The sequence below is a fragment of the Carassius carassius genome, chromosome 6, assembly GCF_963082965.1.
Source record: "Carassius carassius chromosome 6, fCarCar2.1, whole genome shotgun sequence".
Classification (NCBI taxonomy): Eukaryota; Metazoa; Chordata; class Actinopteri; order Cypriniformes; family Cyprinidae; genus Carassius; species Carassius carassius.
The window spans coordinates 22,234,278-22,254,326 of NC_081760.1; the positions used below are offsets into that span (position 1 = coordinate 22,234,278).

General features: G+C 37.3%; 1 protein-coding gene across 1 annotated transcript in view; it reads left to right on the forward strand.

Annotated features, from left to right (window-relative positions):
* Positions 1-20,049, forward strand: part of LOC132142498 (vacuolar protein sorting-associated protein 8 homolog) — a 148,426-nt gene that overhangs the window by 28,440 nt on the left and 99,937 nt on the right. Inside the window, exons 21-25 of the mRNA XM_059552410.1 lie at positions 14,012-14,234; positions 14,310-14,399; positions 17,650-17,701; positions 18,993-19,035; positions 19,115-19,187. Coding sequence (XP_059408393.1) covers positions 14,012-14,234; positions 14,310-14,399; positions 17,650-17,701; positions 18,993-19,035; positions 19,115-19,187 — 481 coding nt within the window. The remainder of the gene's footprint in view (positions 1-14,011; positions 14,235-14,309; positions 14,400-17,649; positions 17,702-18,992; positions 19,036-19,114; positions 19,188-20,049) is intronic.

Sequence of the window (20,049 nt, forward strand, 5' to 3'; positions counted from 1 at the left end):
CAGACTCTGAAGACTGATCTGAAGACTGGTCAGATGCACTGGCTGTGGCTAGGTTTGACTGTGCATGGAGATTACCTGGACCAGGTGGTTGAACCTCCTTGGCTTTCTTCCTGACTGCATTGTGGCCATTTGAACGCTGTGGGATAGGACTGGGTTGAATATCCTTGGGACGAACACTTGGGGTTTGCACAACAGAAATGGCTTTAGCGACCTTATCCAAAGAAAGGAATTCACACTCTGAAGCATAACTCTTTAATGACATCTCAGCAAGATAGGATTCCCTTGGCACGTTCATGTCGTGAGGATTAGATGTTAAGCCTGATGCTGCTGAGGCTCCGTGATATTTACCAGCGGACTTCAAAACTGCGAGTTTGGCTGATGAGGCATCTAGCTGTGCTTTCAGCTCCAGAACTTCACGTTTTTCTTTAATGCTTGCCTCTCTTTGTTAAGTGCTTCTTCTCTATCCTCCAAGTCATGTTTTTCTCTGAGTGCAGCCACCTTTGCTAAAACTGCAGCTCTCTCTGCTTCCACCTGTAGACTTGCAGATGCAACTGAAAACGCTCTTGATCTGGATTTACTGGAAATTTGAGATATGCTGTCTTTAGGGGCAACTTCAATCTCCTGAGGTTCCACAGCCTTAGATACTCCAGACAGCCATTCAGAAACAGAAGAGAGAAAAGTGTTAATGTCTCCCATTTTAGGTTTAAACCATTCTACTTCATCTTGCCTTGCTTCCTCTTCTGACAACAACTCCTGATAGGTTTCATGTAGAGATTTAAAATCATCCAATAGACACACAAATTTATTCAAATTTTCTTTCACTTCTTGCACACACGAAGCATCTTCCATAAGTTCAAGCATTATATTTTTTCTTTTTGTTAAATGGGCGAGCTTTCCTTTTCTAGCATTTCGTAGCTTAGGCGCATGACCACTAATCTCTACATCCATAACAGTGCTTGATAAGTCACCCTTGACTTTCTCTTCATCAAACTCACTAGCGGTGTCTTCCATACTTGCCACTTGTTTGCTAGTTCAGCACATGGAATCAATATGCATGGATTTGCTATGTTGCCCGGCCCAGCAGACTGATATAAAATCATCCAATGATCCACTTTTCCTATAGTAGACTTCCAACAATTTGCACGGTTTTACAATCAAATCCCTCCATAAGCAGATTTCCATTACATATGAATTTCTGTTCTGTTTCCTCTTCTATCATTTCAGGGACTTGATTCAAGAAATGCATAAAGCCGTACATACCATGCGGTCCAAACAAACAGTCAGTCCATGTGTTCATTGATATCCATGCACTTCACTTCTTCAGTTACAAGCACATTTTTGAAGATATCTTCAGCTTGTAGGAAGTAGTCTTTGACTTTTGTAGCAGATAACTAAACTAAAAAACTAAATGGCATCCCGGCAGGGAGTGAAAGCAGACAAATCTTTTCATAGCTCTTAGGACATATTTGTCACACAGAACAACTACCTCTTCAGTTCTGCTACTGTCAGATATATTTTGCTTTGTGTGTGTGTGTGTGTGTGTGTGTGTGTGTGTGTGAGTACTAAAAAGAATCTGAAGATGATGAGTGTGTGTTATGTGCTTGTTGCTTGTGTTTAGTGATTAGCAGGTGAGAGAATGTTTGAACTCTTCTAACGATGTACTACTCAGTATTAAGGCACAGTGGTTAGCACGTGTTTCTATGTGTTAACACTCAGCAGAGCAGAGCTTGTTAACTTGAGAAGAAGTGTGATGAAGTGCAGATCTCAGCAACTCAATTAACCCGACCAAAACTCTGAAACTCTCTATCGTGTTAGCTCCACCTCCTCAGCACAATGTCAGCAGCAGGTCTTAGATCAGCGGGATACAGCACCACTGATCACCCCTTCCTCAACCTCCAGCTGTCCCTTCATTAGTCGAAACACTTTATTCACTCACACAGAATTTATAGCAGTTTTGCCAAAAGATAATCTTCCTGTTAATTATTTTGAATACAAGAGATTTTATTTGTGGTACTTTGGTAGTATATTGTGGTAATTCCACAGTGCTGATCTTAACTATAATGAATAGTTTACTGAATAGGATTGCTTCGGGATGGTTGACTAGTCATCCCACAACCGACCAATGATTAGAGTAGTCCAGTGGTTCTCCATGTTGGTTCTCCATGTTGAAAAATATATAAAAGGAACCATTGATATTAACTGTGATAGGGCCAAGTATTTTACAGGTGTGTGTGTGTATATATATATATATATATATATATATATATATATATATACAGTGGCCATTCTGGTAACCCATCAATTAGTAAGTTTTGAAAATACATAGTTTGGCAAGTACTGAACATTTTCATAGACCATGGTATTTGTGTTACTTTTAAAAAATATAGTGGAAATACCATAGGGCTTATTCAAATAAACAACATATCAACATTGTACATTTTATTGGTGATTTGTTCTAGATTGCTCTTCTAAAGTTTCTGAATTAATTTCTTAGTTGGATAAACAAACTTTGACATGCACACACGCACATACTACTTATTCATAAATAATTAACATCTTATGATATTCCCATGCTCAGAGGAGGCCACTAACTTAAAAATCTGTATTGGAAAATAATTGCACTTTTCCCGTTTTGTAACAAATGAATGTGGAAAATATCTGAATTCGGAACATCTTTGTAAACTGCACATAGTTCGTAAAAATATTTTTTTTGCTCTTTCTGCACTTCTTATCTTCTTGTTATGGTGTTTCCGTTACCTGTGGCTCATGGAGACGTAGAAACAATACACACGTGAGCACATGCATGCATACACACAAAGATAAACTGGAATCTCAATATCCTTGGGCCAAACTCAGACATCTCATTACTGCCTTGCACTTTCTCTCATGCTGATTATAATCTCCATCTGTTTTCGCTCTCTAGCAATGTGTCAGTGTTAGTCAGTGTCAGCAGATAACCTCATCTCCCCTCTGATCCAGTACCAGTGTCCTAAAGCTTTGCCCCAAATTATGTTTAATTTGTGTGTAGCAACAGCAGTTGTCCTCTCTGCTGAAAGCCTCCGATTCTAGATTCACTCCAGGTTTTCACTTTCTCACTCGTTTCTTTGGTGAGAGAAACCCTGCAGGTTTCAAGTTGTATTACTGTTAAAGGAATATTTCTGGTTCAATACAAGCTCACTTGGCTGCATTTGTGGCATATAGTTGATTAACACAAAATCATTTTGACTTGTCCATTGTTTTCAAGGATCAATCGCACGTATTGGAACGCTGACTATTTTTGTAGCAACAGGGCGCTTCTAACGGCAGCTGTAGTGACTTGCTCACTTTACCGATTAGCAATTAGCTCTTACATTCAGAAGGTGGGGCTTCCTGCAATATTGCCATATTGAGCGTTGCATTTTTCCCCTTTCAAAACTTTACGAGTGACACGTCTTGGGTATTCTATAGTCTTTGGTAGTACACACATAAAGATTGCCATGAGCTTATCATCCGCTGATTTTCCCCTGAACACAGCCTGCCCTGTCGGTGAGCTTGTTAACTTGCATATCAGGCTTAAAATCCTGTGTTGTGAACTAGGCGTTTCTGCTCTGATTGTTTAGATGTCCCATTGTGTTGGTCTACCGCGTACAGCGCGTGTCGGAAGCGATACGCCCATTGCTATAATTCCGTATTTTGAACACTACATAGAAAATATATATATCTATAACTTATCATACTTACAGGTTGTGATTCAATGCAGCCAGCTGATTCAAATAAATTGTGTACTGAGCCATCTTTCAAGAGCAGGCATTTTGTGAATTCTGTGTTGAACTCACCAAGATTAGAGAAGCAGTGTGGTAAAGAGGAATTTAACCACTAATTCTTTGCAGCCTCATCTTTCGGAAGTGAAAATAAAACAAATTTACTTTCACAGCATCTTCTCGACATGATTTTAACCACACGAACAAGCTATAGTGTTTTAGTGCAGGTCAAGTTGTTCGCGGCCAGCCAACGTAGAGCATAGGTGGGTATTACGCAAATATGTTCCACAGTGATGTGTAGTTGTCATGGAAGTGATATTCGAATTACTAATGACTCGTTTCAGCTTTTCAGAGTCTAGCTGGATATATATCTAGGTTGGTTACCATTTGAGATTTATTTGCACATCATAAAAGATAGTTAGCATCAGGTTGAAAGCAGAGTTTTCCTTTTCTTTTTTTTCATCTTCCAGGTTTAAAATTTACATTGTGTCAAGATGTGACATTTTTCCATTATTGTACATTACATAATTACTCATGAGACTCTTAATCTTAATTATCACAACAGCATATGTTGCTTTCCTATGAAAAATGCTTCAAACTATGAGATTGTGTGCATTAAGTAAGAGACTCATTCATGGAGTGATTGTTTGTTTTCATGAACATTTTATTTTCACTGTATTAGTTTCTAAGGTCTCTTCCATATACAAATGAGACTCAGTCACAAACTTGATCCATCCATACTGTGAGTGTAACTGGTCTTTACAGCTACGATAGATATAGCCTATTAAATGACTTACCGTATTGACCCGAATATAAGACGACCCTGATTATAAGACGACCCCACTTTTTCAGATGTACCAAAAATTTTATTTTACTTAGAATTAAAATAAAATATTTCTTCAATTATTTTCATAATGCATTTTTTTCCTATTTTAATTTTTGTTTTAAAATTATGGTAAATACTGGTAAAATGTAACAACAATCACATTTAAAAATTTACAAATTTAGATATACCATAAAAATTACAGGTAGCCTACCTGAATTGTCCATCTCATAGCAGCCTACCAAAAAAAAATTAACAGTAGAAATGAAATCTTATTGTAGTCTTCAAATCTGGGTACTGTCTTACGTTTTTAAAATCACTTACAGACGAAGTTTGTTCCCATCAGGCTAATGACAGTCACGATTCATGCCACTGTAAGCTTTTCTTTTCATTTTTTCATTCACGATCTTTACAACACACATTACATTACATTATTCATGGCACACTCGTTTTACGCATATTTGGCGCCACCTATTTTTGTATTTGTATTACTGACATGTCAATATAGACCCTGAATATAAGAACCACATTTTTTCAGATGTTTTTCCAAGAAAAAAAGAAAATTGTCTTATATTCGGGTCAATATGGTATATAAACACCTCAAAATAGTCTCAAGCTATTAAAAATGCAACAGTGCATTTATATTTTAGATGCCGAGTACAAATGCAAATGTGCATTTACACTCACGCACTGGCCACTTTATTAGGTACACCTTACTAGTACTGGGTTGAAACCTCTTTTGCTTTCAAAACTGCCTTATTTTTTCATGGCAGAAATTCAACACAGTGCTGAAAGCATTCCTCAGAGATTTTTGGCGCTTTTCCTATGGACACGGCACAGCACAGCTCACTTTTAGGGGGTTTCTGCTGTGTACAATACCTTTTACCTGGCCCTTTTTTTAGTACCACCTCTGCTGAGGTTCCAAGCGAGCCGTACCATTACCAAAATGTGACTTGTAAACCCTGCTGATCACTGATTTGGCGGAGAGAATCGTCACTACCTGCGCCATTGAACTTGCGACACCGGACACTAGACCTTCTAGAATAAATCAGTACAGCCAGCAAGGATCGAACGCAACTTTTTTGAATGAACACAACAGATTAGAACGAGCGCAATTTTTTTTTTAACAACAAAATAATGTTTTTTGTGGTCTGTGGAGTAAGTACAGTCGTGGCCAAAAGTTTTGAGAATTACATAAATATTTTTTTTTTTTAAATTTGCTGCTAAACTGCTTTTAGATCTTTGTTTCAGTCGTTTCTGTGATGTACTGAAATATAATTACAAGCACTTCATATGTTTCAAAGGCTTTTATCGACGATTACATGACATTTATGCAAAGAGTCAGTATTTGCAGTGTTGGCCCTTCTTTTTCAGGACCTCTGCAATTGTACTGGACATGCTCTCAATCAACTTCTGGGCCAAATCCTGACTGATAGCAACCCATTCTTTCATAATCACTTCTTGGAGTTTGTCAGAATTAGTGGGTTTTTGTTTGTCCACCCGCCTCTTGAGGATTGACCACAAGTTCTCAATGGGATTAAGATCTGGGGAGTTTCCAGGCCATGGACCCAAAATTTCAACATTCTGGTCCCTGAGCCACTTAGTTATCACTTTTGCCTTATGGCACGGTGCTCCATCGTGCTGGAAAATGCATTGTTCTTCACCAAACTGTTGTTGGATTGTTGGAAGAAGTTGCTGTTGGAGGGTGTTTTGGTACCATTCTTTATTCATGGCTGTGTTTTTGGGCAGAATTGTGAGTGAGCCCACTCCCTTGGATGAGAAGCAACCCCACACATGAATGGTGTCAGGATGCTTTACTGTTGGCATGACACAGGACTGATGGTAGCGCTCACCTTTTCTTCTCCGGACAAGCCTTTTTCCAGATGCCCCAAACAATCGGAAAGGGGCTTCATCTGAGAATATGACTTTGCCCCAGTCCTCAGCAGTCCATTCACTATACTTTCTGCAGAAGATCAATCTGTCCCTGATGTTTTTTTTGGAGAGAAGTGGCTTCTTTGCTGCCCTTCTTGACACCGGCCATCTTCCAAAAGTCTTTGCCTCACTGTGCGTGCAGATGCGCTCACACCTGCCTGCTGCCATTCCTGAGCAAGCTCAGCACTGGTGGCACTCCGATTCCGCAGCTGAATCCTCTTTAGGAGACGATCCTGGCGCTTGCTGGACTTTCTTGGACGCCCTAAAGCCTTCTTTACAAGAATTGAACCTCTTTCCTTGAAGTTCTTGATGATCCTATAAATTGTTGATTTAGGTGCAATCTTAGTAGCCACAATATCCTTGCCTGTGAAGCAATTTTTATGCAACGCAATGATGGCTGCACACGTTTCTTTGCAGGTCACCATGGTTAACAATGGAAGAACAATGATTTCAAGCATCACCCTCCTTTTAACATGTCAAGTCTGCCATTCTAACCCAATCAGCCTGACATGATGATCTCCAGCCTTGTGCTCGTCAACATTCTCACCTTAACAAGACGTTAACAAGACGATTACTGAAATGATCTCAGCAGGTCCTTTAATCACAGCAATGCAATGCAGTGGAAAGGTTTTTTTGGGATTAAGTTAATTTTTATGGCAAAGGAGGACTATACAATTCATCTGATCACTCTTCATAACATTCTGGAGTATATATAAATTGCTATTATAAAAACTTAAGTAGCAACTTTTCCAGTTTCCAATATTTATGTAATTCTCAAAACTTTTGGCCACGACTGTACAAACTTTCCTCTCACTGATAGCCGAGGAGTGGATCCAGTGAGAGCTTGATGGGACTATGCGGAATGAAAATGTTTTTCAGGAGGTCGCTCAGCATGGCAGTAAAGGCAGCGCAATGACGACATGACATGTCTATAATTCCGCCCACTCTAAAGCCATACCAAACTGCAGCAGAAATGCAAACTGAGCCAGGCCATGCCGAGCCAAGCTGTACCATGTGGTGGAAAGGCGCCATTTGTTCCTTAATGACATGATGGCATCACGCATTTGCTCCAGATTTGTCAGCTGTACATCCATGATGCAAACTTCCCATTCCACCATATCCCAAAGATGCTCAGTTGAATTAAAAATCTGGTGACTGTGGAGGCCATTTGAGCATAGTGAACTCCTTGTCATGTTCAGGAATCCAGTTTAAGATGGTTTGAGCTTTGTGACCATTTGAGCTTTGAGCTTTTGTAAAGGGAAGCAAATGGTCAGCAACAATACTCCGGTAGGCTGAGGCATTGAAACCATGTTCATTTGTTACTGAAGAGGTCCAATGTCTTCCAAGAAAATGTCCCCCACACCATTGCACCACAACGACAACCTGAACCACTGATATAAGGCAGGATAGATTCTTGCTTTCATGTTGTTTGGACCACATTCTGCCCCTACCATCCGGCATTATGAGCAACCCACAGAAATGTTGATAACCATAATTGTTTTTTGGACCATTCCCTGTAAACTCTAGAAATGGTTGAACTCAGACCAGTCCATTTGGCACCAACAACCATGCCACTTTCAAAATCTCCTTTCTTCCCATTGCTTGGTTACCGAGCACTTGAACAGGTGCACCTAATAAAGTGGCTGGTGAATGTATTTGTGCATTACATTATAGTTGTCACAGGATATGTATTCGTGTAAAGTGCTGTGAGCTTTTAAAAACCAGTGTAATATATTTATTCATTTTGTTGCATTCACCACTGTACATTTGTTACCACACCCACTTTTTAAGCATTTTCTAAACTGTGGTGAGTGCCACAAAAAAAATCTGATGCTAAAATAGGTACTGAAATATAATAAGGTACCAACAGTTTGAAATAGTGCAACATCAACAGCATTGCTTTATTTCATTACTTTTAATATTTATAGTCATAAGGGCTGTGCAAAAAATCGAATGCGATTTTCATGCACATCTTGTCAGTAAAGTCGTTCCTGTGATTGGTAGTAAATCGCCAGCACGTGCTTTCAGATGGAGAGGTAGTCTTGCATAGCCATACCTTCAGACTGACGGCTGAGGGTCTGGAATCTGTGGCAGCTTTCATTGGCCAAGACCTGCTCATGAGGCTATTTGAATGACATGTCAAACAATCAATCGCTGTTTGTTTCGTTCAGCATTACGTTTTGGGGTGTGGAAATGTCGCCACAATAACAGACCGGTGTAAAACTCTCGAGAAGTATTTTAAAGATTCCATACCCGCAAACAATAAATATTTTTTATTGCAAATTTGCAAATTAAATACTTTATTTGACATACCTTTGAATAGTTTAGAATACCTTTAGTTGATCCTTATAATCGCTCATTGTCACAATTGTTAATTTTACGACTTTCTTCTTTCGTGAGGGGTTTGGCGCCACAGCATTTTTGTTTCCAGGTGGAATGTTAAAGAATGCGACACACACGTCTCCCGGAAATCCTGTATAATTCAACCAATCCAATGATGACTTCTACTTTTGTTTCCCACGTGCATCAGATGTTTAGCCAACGGTCCATGGGCGTTACATCTGAAGATGAGACTAATGGAGTGGCATTTACTACACAGAGCCATAGTTTACTAACAGGCTACACAAAATCGCGTTCAAAATCGCAGGCGATTCATTGCCGATTATGAATGTGATTTTGTGTAGCTTGTCAGTGAACTATGGCTCTGTGTATTAAATGCTGCCTCATTTGAAACAGGGTTGCCAAGTTTTCACAACAAAACCTGCCAAATTGCTACTCAAAACTAGCCCAGTTGCGTTTCAAGGGGGGCTCTCAGGTAAAAATCACATTCTGGGGGGTAAAATTCACATTTTCCGGTGGGATTCCTCCAGTAAAATTAGCATTCCAGGGGCTGAATATCAGGTTATTGGGGGCACCTCAACCCGCGGACATGAAAGCAACCTGCGGCAACAGTGTTAAAGTTGCCCAATTCCACGGGAAAACCGCGGACTTGGCAAAACTGATCTGAAAGCATGTGCTGGTGATTTACTGCTAATCACAGGAGCAGCTTTACAGACGAGATCTACATGAAAATTCGATTAGTCATGTCATGTACCTCCCAGTGAATGCACAAATTGATTTAAAAAAAGAAAAAACCTTGCACCCTTGAAATGCAATGTAGTTGCTTTTAATAAAAGTGACATTGTGCCAAATGCATAAGTGTCAATTTAAATGTAAAGTGTGCACTGAGGAGATAAGTGATGGCAGTGGTGGATAAAGTGAAAGACTTTGCTTGCTCTAAAAAGCAGCGCTGTAGAAATGAAACATACACAAAGTAATGAAAAAGGGTTGGCCTGCAGACCTAACGGCAGCAGTCTGCAAATCAGTGAATCAGACCTCGCAAAGCATCTGTCCTGTGCTCATCTCCAGTTATAAAAGTACTCCAGAGATCAACAGATGTGTAAACACTAAACTTAAGATGAAATTCAACAATAAATACACATGCTTTTAATAACTTGGAGTAAATTTAGTTTAGCTGATTTGCCGCTGTTATTTCAAATAAATATTTTATCTTAAAACTTCTGTGGCAAATCACGTAACTTATAATTCAGACGAACAGAAGACAAAACACTCCTCATATTACTAGATCATTATTTTCAATCCTTGCGACAAGCCAATTTCCAGTCTGTATAAATTAGTTTCTTGTTGTATTACAGTGCCAGCAAAGGTCAGCAGCTGCCACACACTTTCAACCTCCACTCTTCTCTGCTTCTCTTCTCTTGTTATCATCATACACTCCTGTCATTCATTGATTTTATTTTGTACATGAGCAGGCACTCCATGGTAATCCAGCTGAATACATTTAAGCAAATAAAGCTGTAAGCAGTTGGTTTAATTTTCATCTACTGCAGCAGTTCTTAGCCTTTTTGACTCTAATGCCCACCTTTGTCCAAGACAATATTTGAAGGCACTTATATTTTTGTTGTAATAAAAATAAACTCAAAAATATTCTTTATCTAACTTCATTTGAGGAGTTTTGAGACTTGTCGACCCCCCCCCCCACCATGTTCCTTATTTCCGGATATATTATGACCCATTTATTTATTTACAGTCTAAATTTGAATATTTAAAGCAATAAATAAATATACAATATAAATGTAAATACACAAACAATTCATTTGTGTAAAATGTTATTTTAGCTTTCCCTTTACGGCCGCTTAGAGTTCTGATAGATAGATTTTGAAATGATTTCTCAGTTTTACCATCTTGGACATCATTATTGTCAGTGACGCACACACAAAGGAAAAGGTTATGCGAGGAAATGTCTCATTTATGTGCATGTTGGATGGTTTCTGCTTTTGTCCTCATATACACCGTTGACTCATGTTTGAGCTAGAGATTGGATTAATGGTTCTTTGTCTCTAGATGTGAGACACACTGACAGCTGTGACACTTTGTGTCAGTGGTTACAGTGAGTAGGTGCATTCCCTGATGTTGTTGTGTTTAAAGAGCCCTGCTGTTCACACAATGCCAGAGTCTCTCAACATAATTCTGTGAATGTGTGTCTGTGTATGTAGACATTGATCTTTCTTTGTATTTTGGGGCTCTCAAAGACGCTTTATGGAAATGTGTTCTGTCATACTGGGACAAACTGTGATCCCCTTGAGCAAAACACCATCTCTCTGGGTGGATCTGCAGTAGTTTAGAACAGGGTTTCCACGATCATAGCAAACCTGGAAGTCATGGAAATTTCTATCTTTACCTTGATTGTAATCTTTATCCATCAAAACTTTACTAGTGAGATGCTGGTTGTCCAGACATGAAATGTGTTTTGCGTATGACCTGGCCATACAGCGGGGGATATTTCGTTCATCACGCTCTTCAGAATATGACAGAGCTTCTGTTTTAAAGCCAGACACACTGGAATGGAAAATTCCTTGAAAAGACAGTGTGAGTCTCTGTTCTCTCTGCAGTCTCTGATATAATCAGCCTGTTTTCCTTTATATTAGTGCAGTTTTGGATGGATTTTTTGAATGCATTTGCTTACTGGATCATTGCACTGAAAACTTTCCTGGTGTTTAACAACTTAAAATGAACTGATTGCAAACAGAGAAGCGAAATTGGGTGAGAATAGAAACTGTGCATTAATTTTGCATTAATTGCGTTCAATTATTTGAACACTTTAAAGATAGTATAATTAATGACATTGGTTAATGCGTTAACGTTGACAGCCTTAATATACTGTATACTGTATATACAATAATACTTTTAATGTTTTTAAAGTTTCTTATGGTCATCTGCATTTACTTGATCAAAAATACAGAAAAAAAGGTGAAATTGTGAAATATTATTTTAAAATAACGGTTTTCTATTTGAATTTACTTTGAAATATAATTTCTTTCTGTGATGAAAAGCTGAATTTTCAGCAACCATTACTCCAGTCCAGTCACATGATCTTTCAGGATCTTTCTATTATGCTGTTTTACTATCAATGTTGAAAACAGTTGTGCTGCTTAATATTTATTTTTGTTTTTTTGGAACCTTTGTGAATTTTTTTCAGGATTCTTCATTGAATAAAAAGTGATATCTGAATTATTTCTGAAGGATCATGTGACACTGAAGACTGGAGTAACGGCTGATGAAAATTCAGCTAACCACAGAAGGAAATTATATTTGAATGTACCGTATAATAGAAAACCTTTATTATAAATTGTAATAAAATTTCGCATTATCACTTTTTTTTTTCTGTATTTTTGATCAAATAAATGAAGTCTTGATGAGAATAAGAGACTTCTTAAAAAAATATGAAAGATCTTACTGATCCCAAACTTAGGCAAGTGTGTGTGTGTGTGTGTGTGTGTGTGTGTGTGTGTATATATATATATATATATATATATATATATATATATATATATATATATATATATATATATATATATATATATATATATATATATATATATATATAATACATACACCAATATTCACAGCCTCAAGCTTTGTACTCAAGCTTTACAGTCCCACTGCCTAGGGCTGCTATCATGCTGTCTCCACAGAGACTTTAATCCCTGTTTTTACTTCCTGTTTTCTGGCAGAGTTCTGTTACTTTCTCACACTTCAGGTGCTTGTGATACTGTCGCCTAAATAACTGATACGCTCTTATCACAGTAGGTTTGTTTTAAATGCACATCCAGTTAGTCAGCAGTGATGTTTTTTTGTGTATGGTATTTGCTTGCAGCATTTAAAATAATGATGTTTATACAGGCTTGGATTTTAGTGTTGTTATACTTGCTTGATGTTTGAGATGTTTTTGATTCAGAGATAAATTTTTCCATTTCATAATTCAATGATATCCAGATGCAGATTGATATAAGATTTTAAATGTCAGTTTTCAAATCTGTCACTAATGCATTATATTGTATAGATTGTATGTGCATTTTAAGGCTATTGTGTTCGGTGTTTGTACTTTGACCAGGGAGCTTGCCAATAGCATGTGACAATCCTCTGCACTAGAGAGACTAGCTGCCCATGTGCTTTATGCATAATACCACCCTTTAAAATTATGCCTGTATGATCTATATAAACAGAAACTGAAATTTGTGGTTTATTTTTGAAAGTGGAATTTTTGCTAATAATAGTAGACTGAAGTTTGATAATAACCTGTTAAGCATTTCTTTTGTGTTTAAAAAGTTTGTCATATGACTTTTATTGTTTTGTACTTAATGGACTTAGCCAAATACCCACACTTGCTGTCTTTGCACTTGACCACTTGTCTTCTTCCATTATGTGTTCCCTGTGTGTGGCCCAAGAGTTTAAGTAGGCGTGAATACCACGAGTGTTTGTAGAACTTTTCATTGCCTGATGGGATACACTTATTGTGTTGTAAAAATTCAAGCATGGGCAGAGCTTTATTTTGATTTTCAATACTTTTCTTTTTAAAATACATTTCTAAATGTCTGTTCAGTAGTCCCTATAACAGACGACACAATTTAATAACAGTTTAATTTGTAGTTCTTCTAATTAAGTGAAAAAAGAAATGCAGTCATCTTTGCACCAATAAAATGTGCAACACTTTGTTTTATTACCAAATTATACGCAATATCTTATTAATACTAATATTTAACTTACGCTGAGATCTCTGCAAAAAATCTCAAAAAAAGCATTGCATCAAGGGCACTGGCGTTTTTAAGACCTGGGGCATTTACTTCCTTTGTTGTATGCACATGCTATCAAGTGGCCAAGACCACAAGTGTGGGTATATGGACAGGCCCAGTGATTTTACATTGAATTTAAAAATATCCACCCACTGTCTCATTGGCTTTGGTTATGGAAGTATTTTTCTGATTCACTTTGTAGGTAGGCATTTCAAGAGTAAAGAGTTTTAAGACATACACCAAAAAAATGAGCTCAGGGATGAATCACAGCACCACAACCTTTAATTCCATGCAAAAATATTTGAAAATCTGATGAACAATTTGATGGGCAATGGAAAATGTGATCACCCATCTCATTTTTCAAAAATCTCTCTTCTGCCCAGGGACCTGTTGTTTAACCAGATCTACCCTCGGCTGGTGGAGAACTCGGTGGCCAGGGGTGTGTTTCTGGAAAGTCTGGAGCCTTACATTCTGAGTGAGCGGATTGGCTGTCTGACTGCTGCCGTCATGAGAGACCTACTCAGCTATTTCCAGGAGAATGGCATGATGGATAGTGTGGAGGGATGCCTGGTCCATATGGACATCACCAATCTGGACATACAACAGGTGTGTATGTGAAAATGCATCATCTGTATGGCGCAAGCCCGCATATGTCTTCTTAAAAACATGATATGTTTGTAGGTGGTGCAGATGTGCTGGGATAACCAGCTGTATGACGCCATGATCTACGTCTTCAACAGTGGCATGAATGACTACATCAGCCCCATGGAGGTATGCTAGTGTGTGTTCAATGTTTTTTTTTTTTTGTGTGTGTTTGTGTTAAAAGGTGATTTAAGGCTGCAATAGCTACACAAATTTTCAAATCTGAAAATATTAAAACAATAGGCATCACATATTTGCAGACTTTGTAAATGGTTACAGAGAAGAACTGGGCATTATATGCTAAACGGCTCAGAAACATGCACTTAATTGCTAGGAGATGCATTATTCATTATTATTATTAATCATTTTCATTGCTTTCAACTGGATGGAATCATGAACTGAAGCTTAAAAAAAAACATCTGTTGTCCATCATACGTAACTCCAACTACCCAAAATCTGAAGACAACTAGCATTGTCTCGTCCAGATTGCAAATTGGGACAAAAGCTGGGCGAAAGTCATGCATTCCAGCTTTTATTTATTTTTTTATATGTAAATGTATGTATGCTTTGATGATATAATTGCCACACAAAACGAAAAACACTAAATTAAACCTGGTAAGCCTTTGGTGGACACATTGTGTGTGTGTGTGTGTGTGCACATTTTTTGATCCACACAAGTGTGTTTTTGCCCATAAAGTTTGTGTTTTTTGGTGTGTTTCTCACTATTAAGCTAGAAAAAAAGATGAAAGCCTTGTTGTCAGGGTAATCTTCTCAAACCCATGATGAAAGGCGACTGAGAAAGGGATTCATTTGATTCAGGGCCAAAATGTCACACACATACACACTGACCAAACACAGCAGCACTCTGCTGTAGTGTGTGTTGTGCTGGATTACGTGACCTTGTCTTGCAGGTGCTGCTGTGAGTCTGGAGGGAGAGTAGACTAGTGTTGTTTATAGTACTCAGGGCTTAAAGTTCTCCAGCACCGTGCCGGATCTCCGGGGTGCTGTGTTTGGCTGTGGGGAAATAAAAGTCAACCTACATTTAAAAACACTTGTTAATATTACGTTTGAGTTCATGAGTTTGCCTACCAATGTATGAGAGGAACACAGCTTTCACTTTCAACCAAACTAAAATTACTAGCCAATCAGAAGCTTTTGCTCTTATAAATACGAGAGGTGCATTATCTAATGAATGGAAAAGAAGCCTGGGTCTCGAAAAAGCTGCAAGGCGCAATGATCGAAGATTTCAATCTAGATAATATTTACATATAAAAGCTAATAAAATAGCAGTGGAGCTCAACAGCAGCTTTTAATTGTAAATTATTTAAACCTTTGCCAACACAGGAGAATACATTAACATATTTCTAAATACGCGATTTATTGTACATCACAATTTCAAAATAAAGGTTTCTGACTTTGCATGTGGCCAAATAATACAATTCAATTGATTTAAAACATCGGGCAATTGGTTATAATATTTGTTATAATATCAGGCATATTACATTATGTATTCAACAATGTTGTTCAATAAAACCATGTACCGTATTTTCCGGACTAAAAGTCGCACTTTTTTTCATAGTTTGGCTGGTCCTGCGACTTATAGTCAGGTGCGACTTATTTATCAAAATTAATTTGACAAGAACCAAGAGAAATTAACCAAGAGAAAACATTACCGTCTACAGCCGCCAGAGGACGCTCTATGCTACTCATTGCTGCTGTAGTAGTCTACCCCTGAAAACATAGAGCGCCCTCTCGAGGCTGTAGACAGTAATGTTTTCTCTTGGTTCTTGGTTCTAAATAAATGCGACTTATAGTCCAGTGCGACTTATATATGTTTTTTTCCTCATCATGACGTATTTTTGGACTGATGCGACTTATACTCAGGTGCGATTTATAGTCCAAAAAATACGGTACTTAGTTTTGATACTTTATTTGAGGCCAATTATTATTGCCTCATCGTTACTTAATATATAAAACGTCATATTAAAGCCTGTTTTTCCACTTAGTTCTATTTGTATTACAAAAAAAAAAAATCAGATAACTCGCTTGTCAAAATAATCAGTAGATTATTAGAAGCACTTGATTAGTTAAAAAATTTCAAAATACAACTGCATTGTAATTTTGTAACATTGAAATAATTTTTTAATAAGAAATAAATAAGTATCAAAACATTGTCTCATTCTAGTTAACCAAGTATCTGCATTTTGTCTCACCTTGTGAGCTTCGTGTATTGTCACACCCCTAGTGTCTATGAGCTTGATAAAGCTCATAATTTTCCAAGTGTACGACATAGAAAAAAATCAGCTTGAAGAAGGAAAGGTAACTTTGCCATAGTATCCTTTCAGATGTTAAGTTTGCCACAATCATTGCATTATTTACATGTGCTGCACTTTATTTGAACCATTTTGTTTTATTAGTTTATTTATTAGAATTTGAAAGATAACAACAATATTGATTGATACGCGAGATCTGATTTTAGTCCTTGAAAACAAAAAAAGTACTTGAAAGTCCTGGAAATGTATTTTGCGGTATCTCTATGAACCCTGTTTAAGTTACCAGTTCTTGAAACGTTTTAGTGTTGTTATTTTATTGTTCATTGAACTGAATTGTAGTTTTCTGTAATAAACTGTCTTTGTATATTTCCTATTTTATATTGATTTCCTAGTATTTGATTTACCATTATTTCTTTTGAACAAAACAATTAAAAAAATTCAAATTTTAGATTGTAGGTCATCTTGTACCCTTTCATGGACAAAACCAGCAAAACTTGATATCAAAAGCATCCTAAATGTTACATGTGTTTGCACCATATTAAAGTGAGTAACCTTTTTTGTTATTGCTGTTTCAAATATCCCACCATAATCTGTAAGCTGAGGCTGTCAAGGGCTAATGGCAATGGTAGATACGTTACTAGTTGGTTTCAAGCTAAATACCTGCCAAATAACTCTGTGTATATGTCCAACCCCTGGAAAAAAAGTTCAGGCTCAAGATTTTTTTTTTTTTTTTTTTGCTTTAACCCCTGTACTTGAACACAATATGAGGAACTCTCTTAACATGCTGTATATTTGTCTGTTTGCTGGTCTAAAAAAAAGTCAAGATGAATCAACAGAGTGTATTTATTCCCTTTTTCCGGTTGTATATATTCTTTTATCAAATTGTGATGACTTGCTTGTCTCTCTAAAGTGACTTTTAAAATTTATTTAATGGCTGGTTGTTGTTAGACAGTAGCTAAATGGCTTTGAAGCCAAAATGAAGTGTCAAAATTATTATTATTATCATTATTATTTTAAATTAGTTATGTTACTCTTCATGTTCATTTGTAAAAAAAGAAAAAAGAAAAAGAAAAAAAATTAACTGCTTGTTTTTCCTGTTTTTTCAGAAACTCTTTCAGGCCATTGGTCCTCCTCTCCGTGAAGGAAAGCCTCTCACAGGTAGAACAGAGCAAACATAAAACAACATCCTACATACATCAAGATACTCTGCTAAACCTGAGGAGATGGCAGGAGCTATCCCAGAAAATATCCCAGTTTTTTTTTACTGTGCATTAAAAATTGTAAGGCTGCACGTCTAATTGAAATAAAACCGGAATTGCAAGATGATAACTTTTATAAAAAATTGTTGATCTACAAAAGAGAACCTTTAAGGGCTCTCTACAGTTTTCCATCAAAATAAAAGTTCAGTGGTTTCATGTTTAAAAATTAAGAAATTTAGAGAACCTTAAATAATGATGAACTAAAAGATGAATATTGAATAGTTTTTTTTTTTTTTTTTTAAGATTTACCCAATAACTAAAACTTTCTTTTGCACATTATCAGACTTAAATGGGACACAACACACAGTTTATGCCAATTTCAAGTACCTATAGTTAAATATTGCATCCTCCATATCTCTGAAGGGTCTTTAGTTTTATCAGATTTATAAAAGACAGATACAGCTTTACGCTTCTCTCTGAACACAGTCAAGCTCCAGGGGGTGTGCCGTAGGCTAAAGAGTCGATAGCAGTCGATAGCATCAGCAAGCTTTTGCGTAGTGATCATCTTCAAGCTGTGACATCAACATAAATAATTCCCTTAACGTCAGGTTCTTTGGGAAACTGAACAAGGTTATCTTTCCCCTTACAACCAAAACACACTCCTTTGGTGACATCCTTCTCGAGCAAGTTCTGTAAAACGCTGCAGATGACTTTCATTACCCGAATGAAGCACATTGATGGACGTGGTCTTGCTCTCGCTCTGGTATATGTGTGCACTCACTCTTCTTGGAGAAGTGCCTATAAAATAAATTCTGCCCATTGACAACACACAGGGCCATATTTCGAAAAAGACTTTCTGAAAACATTCTGAACCCTGAAGTCAGTGTATTTGACACTGAAATACTTAATTTGTAAAAATCATTTTTTTAAACTTTGGTCATATTTAGCATTATGATCCATTAACAGTGAAAATAAGTCAGAATGCATTTTTTAAAAAAAAAAAATATATATATATATATATATATATTTGTTTTACAATGCCAGTCATTCCAAGCTTCACAAGCTGTGTTCAAATGTATAAAATCTGCATAATGACATTCTTATTAATAGATAATTTTATTGTTAATAACAGTGTAAATGCCACAGGTTTTGACTGCTTAAGTAGGATGATTTTCACTTCTGAAATCTGGTCAGCTAATGCTAAACTAAATTGCACATAATCTGATTTTCCCATTCATTTCCTTCCACAGATGAGCATGTTGTGATGGGAAATAAAATGCTGGTGTACATCAGGTGATGTGACTTTCTGCACAAGTACTGTACTCATACAGAGTTGTGTGCCATAAACCATCTGTTCTTTCTCCTCTGCTAGCTGTTGTTTGGCAGGACGGGCCTATCCATTAGGTGACATTCCTGAAGATCTGGTCCCTCAGGTGAAAAATCAGGTAAGTAGACTGATTAAACCCAAACTGCAGTAAGGGACGTTTCTCCTTGTTACCCATCCAAAGTGCTCAAGTGATTTGTTCTGGGAGGGACAACTGACATGGCTGGTGTGACAAAGCGGGTAGCATTAACGACTCAGTGACCAATAAAATGTACGCATACATGTACACATACAGTACAGACCAAAAGTTTGGACACACCTTCTCATTCAAAGAGTTTTCTTTAATATTTTCATGACTATGAAAATTGTAGATTCACACTGAAGGCATCAAAACTATGAATTAAGACATGTGGAATTATATACATAACAAAAAAGTGTGAAACAACTGAAAATATGTCATATTGTAGGTTCTTCAAAGTAGCCACCTTTTGCTTTGATTACTGTAATGGTCTTCCAACAGTCTTGAAGGAGTTCACAGAGATGCTTAGCACTTGTTGGCCCTTTTGCCTTCTGTCTGCGGTCCAGCTCACCCCTAAACCATCTCGATTGAGTTCAGGTCTGGTGACTGTGGAGGCCAGGTCATCTGGCGCAGCACCCCATCACTCTCCTTCTTGGTCAAATAGCCCTTGATGCCTTCAGTGTGACTCTACAATTTTCATAGTCATGAAAATAAAGAAAACTCTTTGAATGAGAAGGTGTGTCCAAACTTTTGGTCTGTTCTGTATGTATGTGTATATATGTATGTATATATGTTTATAAATTATTGCTGTCGAATCGATTAATCGTGATTAATTGCATCCAGAATAAAAGTTTGTGTTTACATAATATATGTGTGTGTGTACTGTGCTGGGGCGTAGTACCAAATTTTGGGCCCTGGGAACAAACCATCTTGCTTGTCCCCCGTACCAAATACCATAGTGATA